Raw genomic sequence first — 14,684 nt, 5'->3', positions numbered from 1 at the left:
CTCCATCAGTGCATACCCCCTCCATCAGTGCAGACCACCCCCCCCTCTATAAGGGCAGACTCCCCCTCCATCAGTGCGCCCCCCCAGCGACGCGACTGTGTGGGAAGTTTCAATCCTGGTCACATAAAACTATAGATCCTTAGGGTCCTTTCACACTAGCGGACCGTTCGTCCGCTCATTATAAGTCCGTTAACGGACTTGTAATGAATCTCTATGGGAACGCGTCCGTTAGCGGATGGAGCATCCGCTAGCGTCCGCGTCAGTCGGGATCCGCTTTTCCGAACGGAAGAAACCCTATTTTTCTTCCGTTCGGCGGAGCGGAACTGATGCAGACGGACAGACGGTCCGTCTGCATCAGGTTCCCCATAGGGGACAGCGGAGCAGAGACAGGGCGGTCCCTGCACTGTGTGCGGGGACCGCCCTATCCGCCGACAGCTGAGCGGGGATCCCCGCTGAGCCGCCGGAGACACACAGAGCGGAACCGGAAACGGTCCGCTCCGTGTGAAAGAGCACTAACTAATAAATGTCATATAAGCTGTCAATGTGTTTTATATGGCAATAATGTATTTTGTATGTGTATGTCCACTACTTATGGTGTTTGACATCATATTTTCTTTGGTATTTTATTTGTAGTATACTAAAAATATCACTTATCTGCCTAGATTAAACGTGTGAGAATTGCAAAATGTGAACAATATCAATCCTGCAATGAATGTTTGACTGCAGCTGATCCACACTGCGGGTGGTGCCAATTAGAGAAAAGGTTTGATAATTGAGATTTTTTTAAATAATCTTATGCAGAAAACTTAGAAGTATACCTAAGCAGACCTCTCATTTTTTTAAATTAGATATTATATTTGTACTTGTTTATATTATAACTGCTGCCAACATTTGCTGTTTGTTATAATTACTTTTCTTTTTTATTACATGGAAAAAATATTTTTTAGGGCTTGTGTACATGGAATTTTGTTTGCATCAGAACAATTTTTTTCCTATATAAAATATTGGAAATGGAAAAGCAGCTTGAAGCAGTTTAGGAGGAGGTTAGATGTACCTGTAAAGGAATTCAGAAGTGTTGTAAAGTTCAAACTGATCTCAAATGTAACCTAAATGCATCTTAATCTATTGCAGTCAGGTTCAAAATAATAGCATGCGAATGTCTACAGAGAAGACATTGTGGTTTTGTTTTTATTGTTAAATTTAACCAGCGTGTTGCAGCGCTTCCTAGATTTCAACCAATATCACAATCCTATGTGCATATTACATATACCACTAATAAACACATTTTAATATCCTTAACAGTCTCTTAAATGGACATCTTGGGGCAGATCCACATAGAAATAGATGGGCGCAGCGTATGTGATATACGTTGCGCCGCTGTAACTTACTTTTGGCCGGCTCGAATCCCCAAATAATTTGCGCCGTAAGTTACGGCGGCGTAGTCTATCTCTGGCGGCGGAATTCAAATCGGCGATTAGGGGGCGTGTTTCATTTAAATGAAGCGCGTCCCCGCGCCGAATGAACTGTGCATGCACCGTTTCTAAATTTCCCGCCGTGCATTGCGCTAAATGACGTCGCAACGACGTCATTTTTTTTACTTAGACGTGAATTACGTCCATCCCGATTCACGGACGACTTACGCAATTTTTTTTTAAAAATTCAAAATAAACGCGGGAACGACGGCCATACTTAACATGGCAGGTCTAACTATACGCGACGAAATACCAGCTTTAACTATACGCCGGAAAAAGCCGACTAGAGACGCCGTAAAAAAATGCGCCGGCCGCTCGTACGTTCGTGGATCGTCGGAAATAGCTCATTTGCATACCCGACGCGGAAAACGACGTGAACGCCACCCAGCGGACGCCAAAGTATTGCATCTTAGATCTGAAGGCGTACAAGGACGTACACCTGTCGGATCTAACCCAGATGCCGTTGTATCTTGGTTTGAGGATTCAAACCAAAGATACGACGTGGTTAATTTGAAAGTACGCCGGCGTATCAGTAGATACGCCGGCGTACTCGCTCTGTGGATCTGCCCACTTGTGTCTTGTATGAGATTTCTCTGTGAAAAATCACCAGTGTGTGCTCATACTTCATCCAACTTTCTGTGTAACCACCACCAGATGCGCTCTCCCCTGAAGACCATGACCTCACATAATATGCAGCTTTTGTCCCTTCAATGGATTAGTTAGTATCTTCCAGGTGTTAAAGGAAACCTCCAATGCCACTGGGAATCCTCCGGGTTTCCAATATCCCTTTTCTTTCTCCTTGCTCTCCAATCAGTACTCTTCCTTCCAGACATGCTCCAGCCCTTCCCTCCTCTTAGCACCACATAAAGAAAAAGTACTAATATAGTGCTTTATCCTTAATAAAATTGATTCTGCTATCAAATGTCTTTATGTCATCCCGCAAGCCCCACCCCACAGGAACATGTAACTTCTTCAGGGGCAATCATATTATTATTTTGCTTGTACATATATATATATATTGGCATTATCTGGTACTATTTAGTACTTTTTCTTTATGTGGTGCTGAGGGGAGGGGAGAGTTGGAGAGTGCCTGGAAGGGAGACTACTGGTTGTAAAACAAAGAGAAATGAAAGGGATATTGGAAGACCGGAGGATTCCCATTTGGGGTCATTGTGACCCCAGGTTGCCGAGCTATGACCCTAGAAGCTCGATTTTTTTGGGGGGGTTTTATTCATTTTTTGTGATGTTTATGGCAGGTGAGGCATGGCTTCACATCCCTGACTGGTGATTACATCATACAAGACACAAGATATATGGTTAAGAGATTGTTAAGGACTTTACTATTTGTTTATTCGTGGAATATGTAATATAGATGTTGGTTGAAATCTAGAAAGCCCGACACCACATTGGTTAAATTTGGCTATTACCGCACATATTTGAGAGTAGGTAAAGTTCAAGCTGCTTTTATTCATTCATTCATTATTTATTTATTTATTTATTTATTTATACATTTATTTTTTGCAAATAATATTTTTGGTGAACCATAGCAGCTTACAAGGCAGCAATTGATATTGCTTTATTGTTACCTTTGTTGAGTACACCACGTCACCCTCTAATTGGAACTTCTTAGTTGCCAATAAGTTGGTGTCTTGAAGTTGAGAACATTCAAACCTAAGCTTGCTATTCTACAATGTTTAATTGTATACAGCTGAACTATCAAAATGAGATTAAAGCAGAGCTCCACCCAAAAGGGAAAGCTTGTCTGCCTCCTCCCCCCATTCCATTGCCATATTTGACAGGTACACGCTCCCACTTCCAGGTCAGTTCATCATGGCGAACTGAGCCGGAAGTTCGCCCCCCTCCTTCCCAAGCAGCCTTCTGGGACACTCCACAGGTCCCTGAAGACTGCAGTCCATTCACGAAGTGCAGCACAGTACAGTATTTGTAGTTGCTGGCTTTACATTTTTTTTGGGGGGGGGGGAGCCTGGAGCTTCTCTTTAAGCACAACTGTTCTCTATAGTCTCTATTAGTGGTGCTCAACTTTAAGGCCCCGTACACACGACTGGATCTATCCGCTGGGATTGATCCGCGGATCAGTTCCAGCGGACAAATCCGGTCGTCTGTACGGCCTAGCGGATATTTATCCGCGGAGATTCCTCGGGCCGATCGATTTCAAGCAGATATAAATTTCTTAGCATGCTAAGAAATCTATCCGCTTGAATCGGCTCCAGCGGATTGATCCTGTGGTCTGTACAGACTCACCGGATCAATCCATCCGCTCCCCTCCCTCGCATGCATCGTAATGATTCGACGCATGCGTGGAAGTACTTACCTTCCAGCGTCGCGCACGTCCCTGCGTAATCGTCGCGGTGACGGCCGGACACGTCACCGCGGATGAATTCCGCACGGATTTGGATCCGATGGTGTGTACACGCCATCGGATCCAAATCCGGAGGAGGAATCTCCGCTGGAAACGATCCGGCGGATCGTTTCCAGCGGAGATCCGGTGGTGTGTACGTGGCCTTAAGGATCCAAGGGCCACATTTGTATCCAGAAGTTGAGTTAAAGGCCACATCTGAACAAACCCCTTTACTATACCATGGTCAGGTTGTACAAAGCCGGCCAAAAGACTTGTGTCAGACGAGGATGCTAAAGTGTGCTTTGTTCCAATACAAATCTTATTCTGAAATGTTGCTCTTTTACTCTCACTAAAATTATGCTTTTGTTACAAAGCCCCTTTCTGAATTTGGCACACAAAACAGAAATGCAAATTTAAAAACCTTACAAACAAACAAAAAATTTGGCAAAAAATAGGGGAACAATTAGATAAAGGAGATAAGATAGTGAAAGTGATTCTGCGCAACGTATCTCACATTGCTGTGACACATAAATATAACACAAATCAAAGTGAAATAACACTGAATGGGTAAATATATATCCACTAAGTAGTCCGTGTATACAGGTGGTATAGGAGAGCTAAGTCCTGCTCAAATAGTGTCTAAAACTACTAAAATAAAATAAAAATCCGAACCAAAAATGGTAAATAAAAGTGATGTGAAAGAAAACCAAAACGAATCCTTCAGTGAAACAAATTCAGTGAAACAAAAATATTCAAAATTGTATAAAAGCTGCCAAATGATCCAATCAATATGCTGAGTATGCTGGATTAGATGTAGAGTGAGTGACCAGCAGATGAAGATCGAATCCTCCACTAGGCTCACTAGCCTCTTACCTCTAGGTAGATATAGATGAGCATCAGATCTCTCACACCGTGGTAATCCTTAAAGAGTAGTCCCTGTCCTTTCTCCCCTTGCGCTGGCACAACGTCTATAGATCCGTATAGTACTCCGCCCAAATACATACAATGGAGAGAGGGAACAAAAAAGGAACCTCCGATAGTGAAGCACAGTAAACCAGGTTGTGATTTATTAAACGGAAAAACCTGTGCTTACATTAAAAAATATACAAATGTGCAGCAATATTTAAAATGAGCGGCGTTCACAGCGCCGGCTTACGTCACTCCAGGTGTACGCCAATCCCTACGCGTTACGACACGACGTCACGTGTCTTCATCTGGGGCATCTGATTGGCGGACATTCTATTGTTTATATATCCGAGAAACCGGAAATAGCATCGCCGCCATTTTCTTGAAGTCCAAGTGATATGTATACACACTGCATTGGAATGGCATAGCTCCGCTTGGAGATTATTAAACGATATATATCTCCATGGCAACTAAATGTTAAACACTCGCTAGACTGCAACGTTAAGTCATATATGCCGCTGCATATCGGACAAACATGCATATAAAATTACAGGTTAAAAATACATATTAAAATGTATAGTAGAAATGTATATTTCCACAGCCACGGGAGGGAAAAGGGGATAATCGTTCCCATCCCAGAGGTATGAATATGGGAATAAATCCTCTCAAACAATTATGCTGTGGGAAACATAATCCATTATAAATATACAAATTCACCAAAAAAGGTGATAGCAATCATATTAAAACAGACCTATAGATTATTAAAAATATATTAAAAAATACTAAACGTATTAAAACGCAGTATTTAAAATTCATAATTAGTATATAAAAATATAAAAATATAAAATATAGTAATATACTGTAATCCCGATGGTAGATATTTATATATAAAAATATATAAAAATATATATATAAAAAAACCAAAAATATATATATATATAGGGGGGTCGCACACCTGGTTTGTCGCATCACATACCCACAATCTCTATATATAAACGATATTTCTATCTTAAGTATTCCTATTGATCATCATGTATAGACTATTTTCTCAACATACACAGAATGACTAAAATAAATCAAAAGTTACTAAGAAAACAATTGAGATCAAATTCAACGTTCATACCGCCCGGTACAAGTGTACGCATAGTATGAATCCATTTAGATTCCTTTTGGCTAATTGTACGAATCTTGTGACTCCCTCTCCAAGAGGGGTTATATTTTTCTACCCCCCAAAATTGTAATTGGGTGGGGTCACGATTATGTACTTGATCAAAATGTCTTGACACACTGTGTTTCGGAAAGCCCTTAATTATGTTCTCCACATGTTCGCTGACCCGAACCTTCAGGGCCCTCTTTGTTCTGCCAACATATTGGAGGTTACAGCTACATTGTAGCACATACACAACCCCCTCAGTGTGACATCCAATGAAGTCTTTAATCACATAGGTTTCCCCTGTATTTGTTGCCACAAACTCGGTCCGTTTCTTTTGAAACCTCTGTGATTTTCGACATGCATTACAATTCTTACATGGAAAGAAACCTTTTCCTGAAAAGAAGGTATATCCTGGTTTTGATGGTGGTTCAACCACTGTTTTCACAATCAAATTTCTCAAAGTTGGTGCTCTCTTGTATACTATCCTTGGCTTTTCTGGAAGTAATTGCCCTAAATCTTTATCTCCCTTCAAAATGTGCCAATGTCTCTCAACCAATTTGGCCACATCTTTATATTGAGAGTTATAATCTAGAATAAGAACCGGTGCATTTTGTTGTTGATGTATTTTCGGTTTATCCTGCAGCATCAGATTCCTATCTAGCTTACTGACAGTATCTATTTGTTCTTTCACCCATGATCCATCATAGCCTTTTTCTTTAAACCTCATGCCAATCATATCAGCTTGCAACATGTAATCACTCTCTTTCGTACAGTTCCTTCTAATTCTAATCAATTGTCCCTTCGGGATATTGAATAACCAAGGTTTAAAATGGCAACTGTCCATCGAAAGGTAACTGTTTGTATCAACATTTTTAAAATGTGTTTTAGTGACTACTTTGTCTTTCTCTATACTTATGTTTAAGTCCAGGAAGTCTATAGATTTCTCATCAATTTTCCACACTAGGGAAATATTCTTATCATTACTATTGAGTGTCTCCAGGAAGTTCTCCAGACCTTCTCTGCTCCCGTTCCACAGGATAATAATGTCGTCTATATACCTCTTATAGAGGGACAACTCAACTGGAGTATTTTCATATATAGCTGATTCTTCCCATAAAGCCATAAATGCATTCGCTACACTAGGTGCGAACTTCGCTCCCATGGCAATACCAATAGCCTGATGGTAATAGCTCTGATCATACCATACCGAAGGGACAATTGATTAGAATTAGAAGGAACTGTACGAAAGAGAGTGATTACATGTTGCAAGCTGATATGATTGGCATGAGGTTTAAAGAAAAAGGCTATGATGGATCATGGGTGAAAGAACAAATAGATACTGTCAGTAAGCTAGATAGGAATCTGATGCTGCAGGATAAACCGAAAATACATCAACAACAAAATGCACCGGTTCTTATTCTAGATTATAACTCTCAATATAAAGATGTGGCCAAATTGGTTGAGAGACATTGGCACATTTTGAAGGGAGATAAAGATTTAGGGCAATTACTTCCAGAAAAGCCAAGGATAGTATACAAGAGAGCACCAACTTTGAGAAATTTGATTGTGAAAACAGTGGTTGAACCACCATCAAAACCAGGATATACCTTCTTTTCAGGAAAAGGTTTCTTTCCATGTAAGAATTGTAATGCATGTCGAAAATCACAGAGGTTTCAAAAGAAACGGACCGAGTTTGTGGCAACAAATACAGGGGAAACCTATGTGATTAAAGACTTCATTGGATGTCACACTGAGGGGGTTGTGTATGTGCTACAATGTAGCTGTAACCTCCAATATGTTGGCAGAACAAAGAGGGCCCTGAAGGTTCGGGTCAGCGAACATGTGGAGAACATAATTAAGGGCTTTCCGAAACACAGTGTGTCAAGACATTTTGATCAAGTACATAATCGTGACCCCACCCAATTACAATTTTGGGGGGTAGAAAAATATAACCCCTCTTGGAGAGGGAGTCACAAGATTCGTACAATTAGCCAAAAGGAATCTAAATGGATTCATACTATGCGTACACTTGTACCGGGCGGTATGAACGTTGAATTTGATCTCAATTGTTTTCTTAGTAACTTTTGATTTATTTTAGTCATTCTGTGTATGTTGAGAAAATAGTCTATACATGATGATCAATAGGAATACTTAAGATAGAAATATCGTTTATATATAGAGATTGTGGGTATGTGATGCGACAAACCAGGTGTGCGACCCCCCTATATATATATATATTTTTGGTTTTTTTATATATATATTTTTATATATTTTTATATATAAATATCTACCATCGGGATTACAGTATATTACTATATTTTATATTTTTATATTTTTATATACTAATTATGAATTTTAAATACTGCGTTTTAATACGTTTAGTATTTTTTAATATATTTTTAATAATCTATAGGTCTGTTTTAATATGATTGCTATCACCTTTTTTGGTGAATTTGTATATTTATAATGGATTATGTTTCCCACAGCATAATTGTTTTCAGAGGATTTATTCCCATATTCATACCTCTGGGATGGGAACGATTATCCCCTTTTCCCTCCCGTGGCTGTGGAAATATACATTTCTACTATACATTTTAATATGTATTTTTAACCTGTAATTTTATATGCATGTTTGTCCGATATGCAGCGGCATATATGACTTAACGTTGCAGTCTAGCGAGTGTTTAACATTTAGTTGCCATGGAGATATATATCGTTTAATAATCTCCAAGCGGAGCTATGCCATTCCAATGCAGTGTGTATACATATCACTTGGACTTCAAGAAAATGGCGGCGATGCTATTTCCGGTTTCTCGGATATATAAACAATAGAATGTCCGCCAATCAGATGCCCCAGATGAAGACACGTGACGTCGTGTCGTAACGCGTAGGGATTGGCGTACACCTGGAGTGACGTAAGCCGGCGCTGTGAACGCCGCTCATTTTAAATATTGCTGCACATTTGTATATTTTTTAATGTAAGCACAGGTTTTTCCGTTTAATAAATCACAACCTGGTTTACTGTGCTTCACTATCGGAGGTTCCTTTTTTGTTCCCTCTCTCCATTGTATGTATTTGGGCGGAGTACTATATGGATCTATAGACGTTGTGCCAGCGCAAGGGGAGAAAGGACAGGGACTACTCTTTAAGGATTACCACGGTGTGAGAGATCTGATGCTCATCTATATCTACCTAGAGGTAAGAGGCTAGTGAGCCTAGTGGAGGATTCGATCTTCATCTGCTGGTCACTCACTCTACATCTAATCCAGCATACTCAGCATATTGATTGGATCATTTGGCAGCTTTTATACAATTTTGAATATTTTTGTTTCACTGAATTTGTTTCACTGAAGGATTCGTTTTGGTTTTCTTTCACATCACTTTTATTTACCATTTTTGGTTCGGATTTTTATTTTATTTTAGTAGTTTTAGACACTATTTGAGCAGGACTTAGCTCTCCTATACCACCTGTATACACGGACTATTTAGTGGATATATATTTACCCATTCAGTGTTATTTCACTTTGATTTGTGTTATATTTATGTGTCACAGCAATGTGAGATACGTTGCGCAGAATCACTTTCACTATCTTATCTCTATTTTTGTGTTTGGTAAAACACTGCTAGATTTTGCTGCACTGTATATTATTTGTTGAGGTGTTTGTATTTTAAGGATCTATAATAGCGCGGAAGCACTTGTCACTTTAATTAGATAAAGGAGTTAATCAAAACAAAATAGGGCTTAAATAGGAGTAATACATTTTTTTTTTTACCTAGCAGAAGTAGCTTTCTTTTATACATCAATGCTGAGCAGAACCAAAATGTGAAGCTGGTAGCTCGGTTCAGGAGTATAGTTGCTGCTCCATGGGGAGAGTTCTTTAGGTGTTCTATAGATCTGTGAAGTCACTGGTGTTTCTGAGTCTATCCAAGGTCTAGTCAAGTTTTATCCAGTACAGAGCCTAAATGAAGGGGGAGCGGTTGCCCCAAAGAGTTTTTTTATGACTTTTTTTTATAAACACTTAAAATTATCCTGAAATCTTTGATTTTAATTGAACACCTTTGAGTTGGGGCAAAAATAAGTAGCAAAAATAATTATTTGATCCCCTGTATGTTTTGTAAGTTTCCCCACTTACAAGGAAATAGAGGGTCTACATTTTTTTTCATATGTGTATTAGATTGAGACAGAATATCAACCAATAATCCAGAAAAAACATATGATGCAAATGTTATAAATTGAGCTGCAGTTTAGTTAGTAAAACAAGTATTTTATCCCCTACCAAAGAACAATAATTCTGGCTCCCACCGCCTCGCTACAGTAAGTGCTCATGTGGTACACAGATTTGTCCTATCAATTTAAGAAGGTGCTCCTTACGACAACTCGTGTATTAAAACGGCACCTGTTCACAGAATCTCTTTCTTCCATTCAAACCTCACCATCATGGGCAAGCCCAAAGAGCTGTCAAAGGATGTCAGGGACAAGATTGTAGACCTGCACAAGGCTGGAATGAGCTACAAGACCATCATCAAGAAGCTTGGTGAGAAGGAGACAACTGTTGGAGCGATTATTTGCAAATGGAAGAAATACAAATTAACCATCATTTGTCATCGGTCCGGAGCTTCTTGCAAGATTTTGCCTCATGGGTTAAGGATGATCATGGGAAAAGTGAGGGATCAGCCCAGAATTACACGGGAGGAGCTTGTAAATGATCTCAAGGCAGTTGGGCAGTTGGCACCAAACAAATACAACATGCTGCCTTGGATTGAAATCCTGCAGCGCCTGCAAGGTACCCCTCCTCAAGAAGGCACATGTAGAGGCCCATCTGAAGTTTGCCAATGAACATCTAAATGATTCAGAGAAAAATTGTGAGAAAGTGCTGTGGTCAGATAAAACCAAAATTAAGCTCTTTGGTGTTAACTCGACTTGCCATGTTTGGAGGAGGAAAAATGCTGACTATGACCCTAAGAACACCATCCCTATAGTTAAGCATGAAGGTGGAAACATTATGCTTTGGAGCTGTATCTCTGCTAAAGGCAAAGGCCGACTTTGCCACATTGAGGGGCCAATGGATGAGAACCTTCTTCCCTTAGCCAGAAGATGGGTTGTGGGTGGGTTTTCCAGCATGACAATGACTCAAAACATACAGCCAAAGCAACAAAGGAGTGGCAAAGAAGAAGCACATTAAGGTCATGGAGTGGCCTAGCCAGTCTCCAGACCTTAATCCTATAGAAAATTTATGGAGGGAGCTGAAACTTCGAGTTGACGAAATACCCGCACACTACCCGATGAATCCATATACAGGAAGCGGCCAATAACATAAAGGATTACTAAGGTTCGCCTGCCCCTGACAGTGACTCGAGCTGGGCATCGTCGCTTGGTGAAGGATTGGCTCGGGCAGCTTGGCTGCTCTAGTCCTGCAAAGGGAACTGAGTTCCTGCTGTGAAAAAAGTGCAGGAACTCCGTTCCCACGCGTTCCCGCAGGACTTGAGCTCTGAACCTACTACAAGAAACATTTTCCCTCTGTGCTTGCCAACAAGGGTTTTTCCACCAAGTACTAAGTCATGTTATGCTTGTGGATCAAATACTTATTTTACTCACTGAACTGCAACAATTTATAACATTTGTATCCTGTGTTTTTCTGGATTTTTGGTTGATCTTCTGTCTCTATCATTTAAACTACACGTATGATAAATATTATAGACCCTTCATTTCTTTGTAAGTTGGCAAATTTCCAAAATCTGCAGGGGATCAAATCATTATTTTCCCCACTGTAGTTATTTCAAAAGGCTTCTATCCCACCAAAAGGTACTATAAAGTCTCTGATTGGTAGTGCTGCTTAAATGGTCACCAGGGTTACACAGCAGAAAGAAACAAATCTCTCAAAAAAAATGGATATAAAACTAATTTGGGCACAGCGTTGCAAGAGTAATGGTCAGTGAAACTATCACAGCACTGAAAACTAAGAAATGGGCTGGTAATGAAGGGGTGTATTAACCGCTTAAGGACCGTGTCACGCCGATATACGTCGGCAGAATGGCACGGCTGGGCAGATCAACGTATACATACGTTGCCCCTTTAAGAGCGGCATTGTGGGCGCAAGCTCCGTGAGTCCGACCGTGGGTCCTGTGGACTCGATGTCCGCGGGGATACCCGCGATCATCTCACGGTGGGGAAGAATGGGGAAATGCTGATGTAAACAAGCATTTCCCAATTTTTCCTAGTGACAGGGGTAATTGTAATCTGGAGCGGTGATCAGTGTTGTGTCACACACAGCCCATCTCCCCTGCAGTTAGAAGCATTCCCTAGGACACACTTAACCCCTTAAGCGCCCCCTAGTGGTAAACCCCTTCACTGCTAGTGTCATTTTTACAGTAATCAGTGCATTTTTATAGCACTGATCGCTGTATCAATGACAATGGTCACAAAATGGCATCAAAAGTGTCCGATGTGGGGGGGGGCGTGACCGGAAGCCAGCCTGGAAGGAAGCATCCCCTGAGAGCTCCTCTCCAGCCCGCAGCGAAAAGGCAAAAAACGGGGGTAATTCCGGCCATCCATGGGCGGATCGCGGACCACCAGGTCCACTAAGGCTCGGGGAACATCCCAACCCCCGCCAGGCTCATCCTCGACCCTGAAGCACTACTTTCGGCCATCCGAAATGCCGCCGGGCGGAGGAGACAAGATGGCGCCGGACGCAGCTGCCTTCAGAACAGGGACGTCTCCCCCTCGCTCACCTCACCATCCAGACTCATCCCCGACCCGATCGAGGACATCCGATTCGCCGTCGAGCCCGGATGGCTCCCAGCAGCCGGTGAGTGGATCCCAGCATCCGCATCTCCCCGCCGCAGACCACGCGGCACAGGCCGCGGCTTTCTATGGCCCCCAGGACACTCAATGTACGGGGGCCTTCCCCCGCCTGCTCCGCACTGCCCCAGACCCTGAGTCGCAAAGCGGGGAACAGCTCTCCTCACCCACATTTAATCGGGAGGATTTCCCGGCCCTGCAAGCCACCGCCACCTCCCAGGCCTCCATAGGCTCTCCACGGCTAGGCAGCTCCCCGGCCAGTGTTAGGCCGCAATCCACCTCTCCCACAGCACAGGGGCCTATTCACCCGGCCATCCATCTCGGGGCCGGGGATAGGAGAGGGACCTCTCCCCCCTCATATGCCTCAATGGCAAGCACTAGTGCCCCGTGGCACGGAGGGGCCCCCACCTCTATGGAGGTACAGGCTCGGGCCTGGTCCGCATCATGGGACGTATCTCAGCAACCCCCCCCCGAGGCCAGAAAGCATGGAGACTCGGGTCCCAGCCACCAGCCACCCCCCATCAACCCACTCCATCCCACGCATGACACCGGGGGACCCTCCCATTTTCCCCCTCCGCCATGGCAGTCCTATATGCAGGCCTTCCCCACGAAAGATGACTTTAAACAGTTAATTGAAGACGTCAAGGCGACCTGCCGCGCTGAAATTCAAGTTCTCCATACGGGACTCAAACACTTAGCTGACAGAGTGGAGATGGCAGAGGAGGAGATCCAAGAGACTAAAATGGCAGTGCACCGCACACAAATCCAGGCATCAGATCATCATCTTATGCTCAGAGACATGCAGCGGCACATCGAAGACCTGGATAACAGGGGGCGCCGCAACAATGTCCGCATACGCGGTCTCCCCGAAACGGAGGGGGCCGAGGACCTGCAGCTCACCCTCCAGAAACTATTCAATGGCATTCTGGGCGAACCAGCAGACAAGACCATCGAGATGGATAGGGCTCATCGAGCCCTCAAGCCAAAGGGCCCTGCCTCCAAACCACGGGACGTCATATGCCGTGTAAACTCCTACCCACTGAAGGAAGCCATAATGCGCAAAGCCCGCCCCATTCGTAACCTAGTCTTCAACAATAACCCACTACAGCTCTACCCGGACCTTTCCTGGATTACCCTCCAGAAACGGCGTCTGCTTCAACCCCTGCTCCGCACCTTACAGGACAAAGACATTGTGTACCGATGGGGTTTCCCCTTTAGCCTCTCCGCCAGCCACCAGGGAACTTCCGCTACCTTACGCTACCCAGAGGACCTGGACACCTTCTGCAACACACTGGACATCCCTGTCCCCCAGCTGCCAGATTGGGACCTTGTGGCTACACCACCCCCACCACCGGTGGTCTGGCAGAAAGTCCCGCCGCTTAGGCGCCCCAGAGGCCGCGACCCTGGCCGCAACTCCCCCAGGCACAGGCCTACATGAGATGGCCACCCTGGCCACGAGAGCCGCCCTGAGCGCTACAAGAAGCTTTCAAGTTTTGTTTTTGCCCATTGTTTACATTTTTGGTTTTACCCCCGGTTGCCCTAGCCTTACCCCTGAGCTACACATCGGGCCAGTCTCGGACGAGACCCCGAAGAGGCTACCCTTCTGATTACGGACCCCCCCATGGCTGATAGCCTGAAAGTTCCTTCTTCCCCAACCCCCACGGTGGAATTTATCCACACCACCCCCTTGCCCCCCCGACCCACATTTTTGGACTCTCTGGTCGGGAGGCCCTCAAGGAACTGTTGGGTCCCGGGGGCCCTCGGGCCACCTGGACCCCTATTGTTAAATAATGTTGTGTTCTTCCTCTGTTTATTTGCTTACCTCTCTTCCTTTCTTTCCAGATATCTCTCTCTTCTCTTTCGAGCAGGCAGGACCCGAAGGCATGCCTCGGTGGCTGCCGGCCCGGCGGCCCCTCCATCCACCCTCCCAGAACCGGACGTACCGCACCTGACTCCAGCTAAGTATGACTCACGACCACACCACCCACAACATGG

At 43.6% G+C, this 14,684-nt stretch overlaps 1 protein-coding gene across 1 annotated transcript in view; it reads left to right on the top strand.

Annotated features, from left to right (window-relative positions):
- Positions 1-14,684, top strand: part of PLXNC1 (plexin C1) — a 151,119-nt gene that overhangs the window by 20,021 nt on the left and 116,414 nt on the right. Inside the window, exon 4 of the mRNA XM_040344126.1 lies at positions 663-763. Coding sequence (XP_040200060.1) covers positions 663-763 — 101 coding nt within the window. The remainder of the gene's footprint in view (positions 1-662; positions 764-14,684) is intronic.

Source organism: Rana temporaria, chromosome 3 (assembly GCF_905171775.1).
Source record: "Rana temporaria chromosome 3, aRanTem1.1, whole genome shotgun sequence".
NCBI lineage: Eukaryota > Metazoa > Chordata > Amphibia > Anura > Ranidae > Rana > Rana temporaria.
Note: the sequence above shows the minus strand (reverse complement) of the source record. Positions and strands in the feature narration are given on the sequence as shown.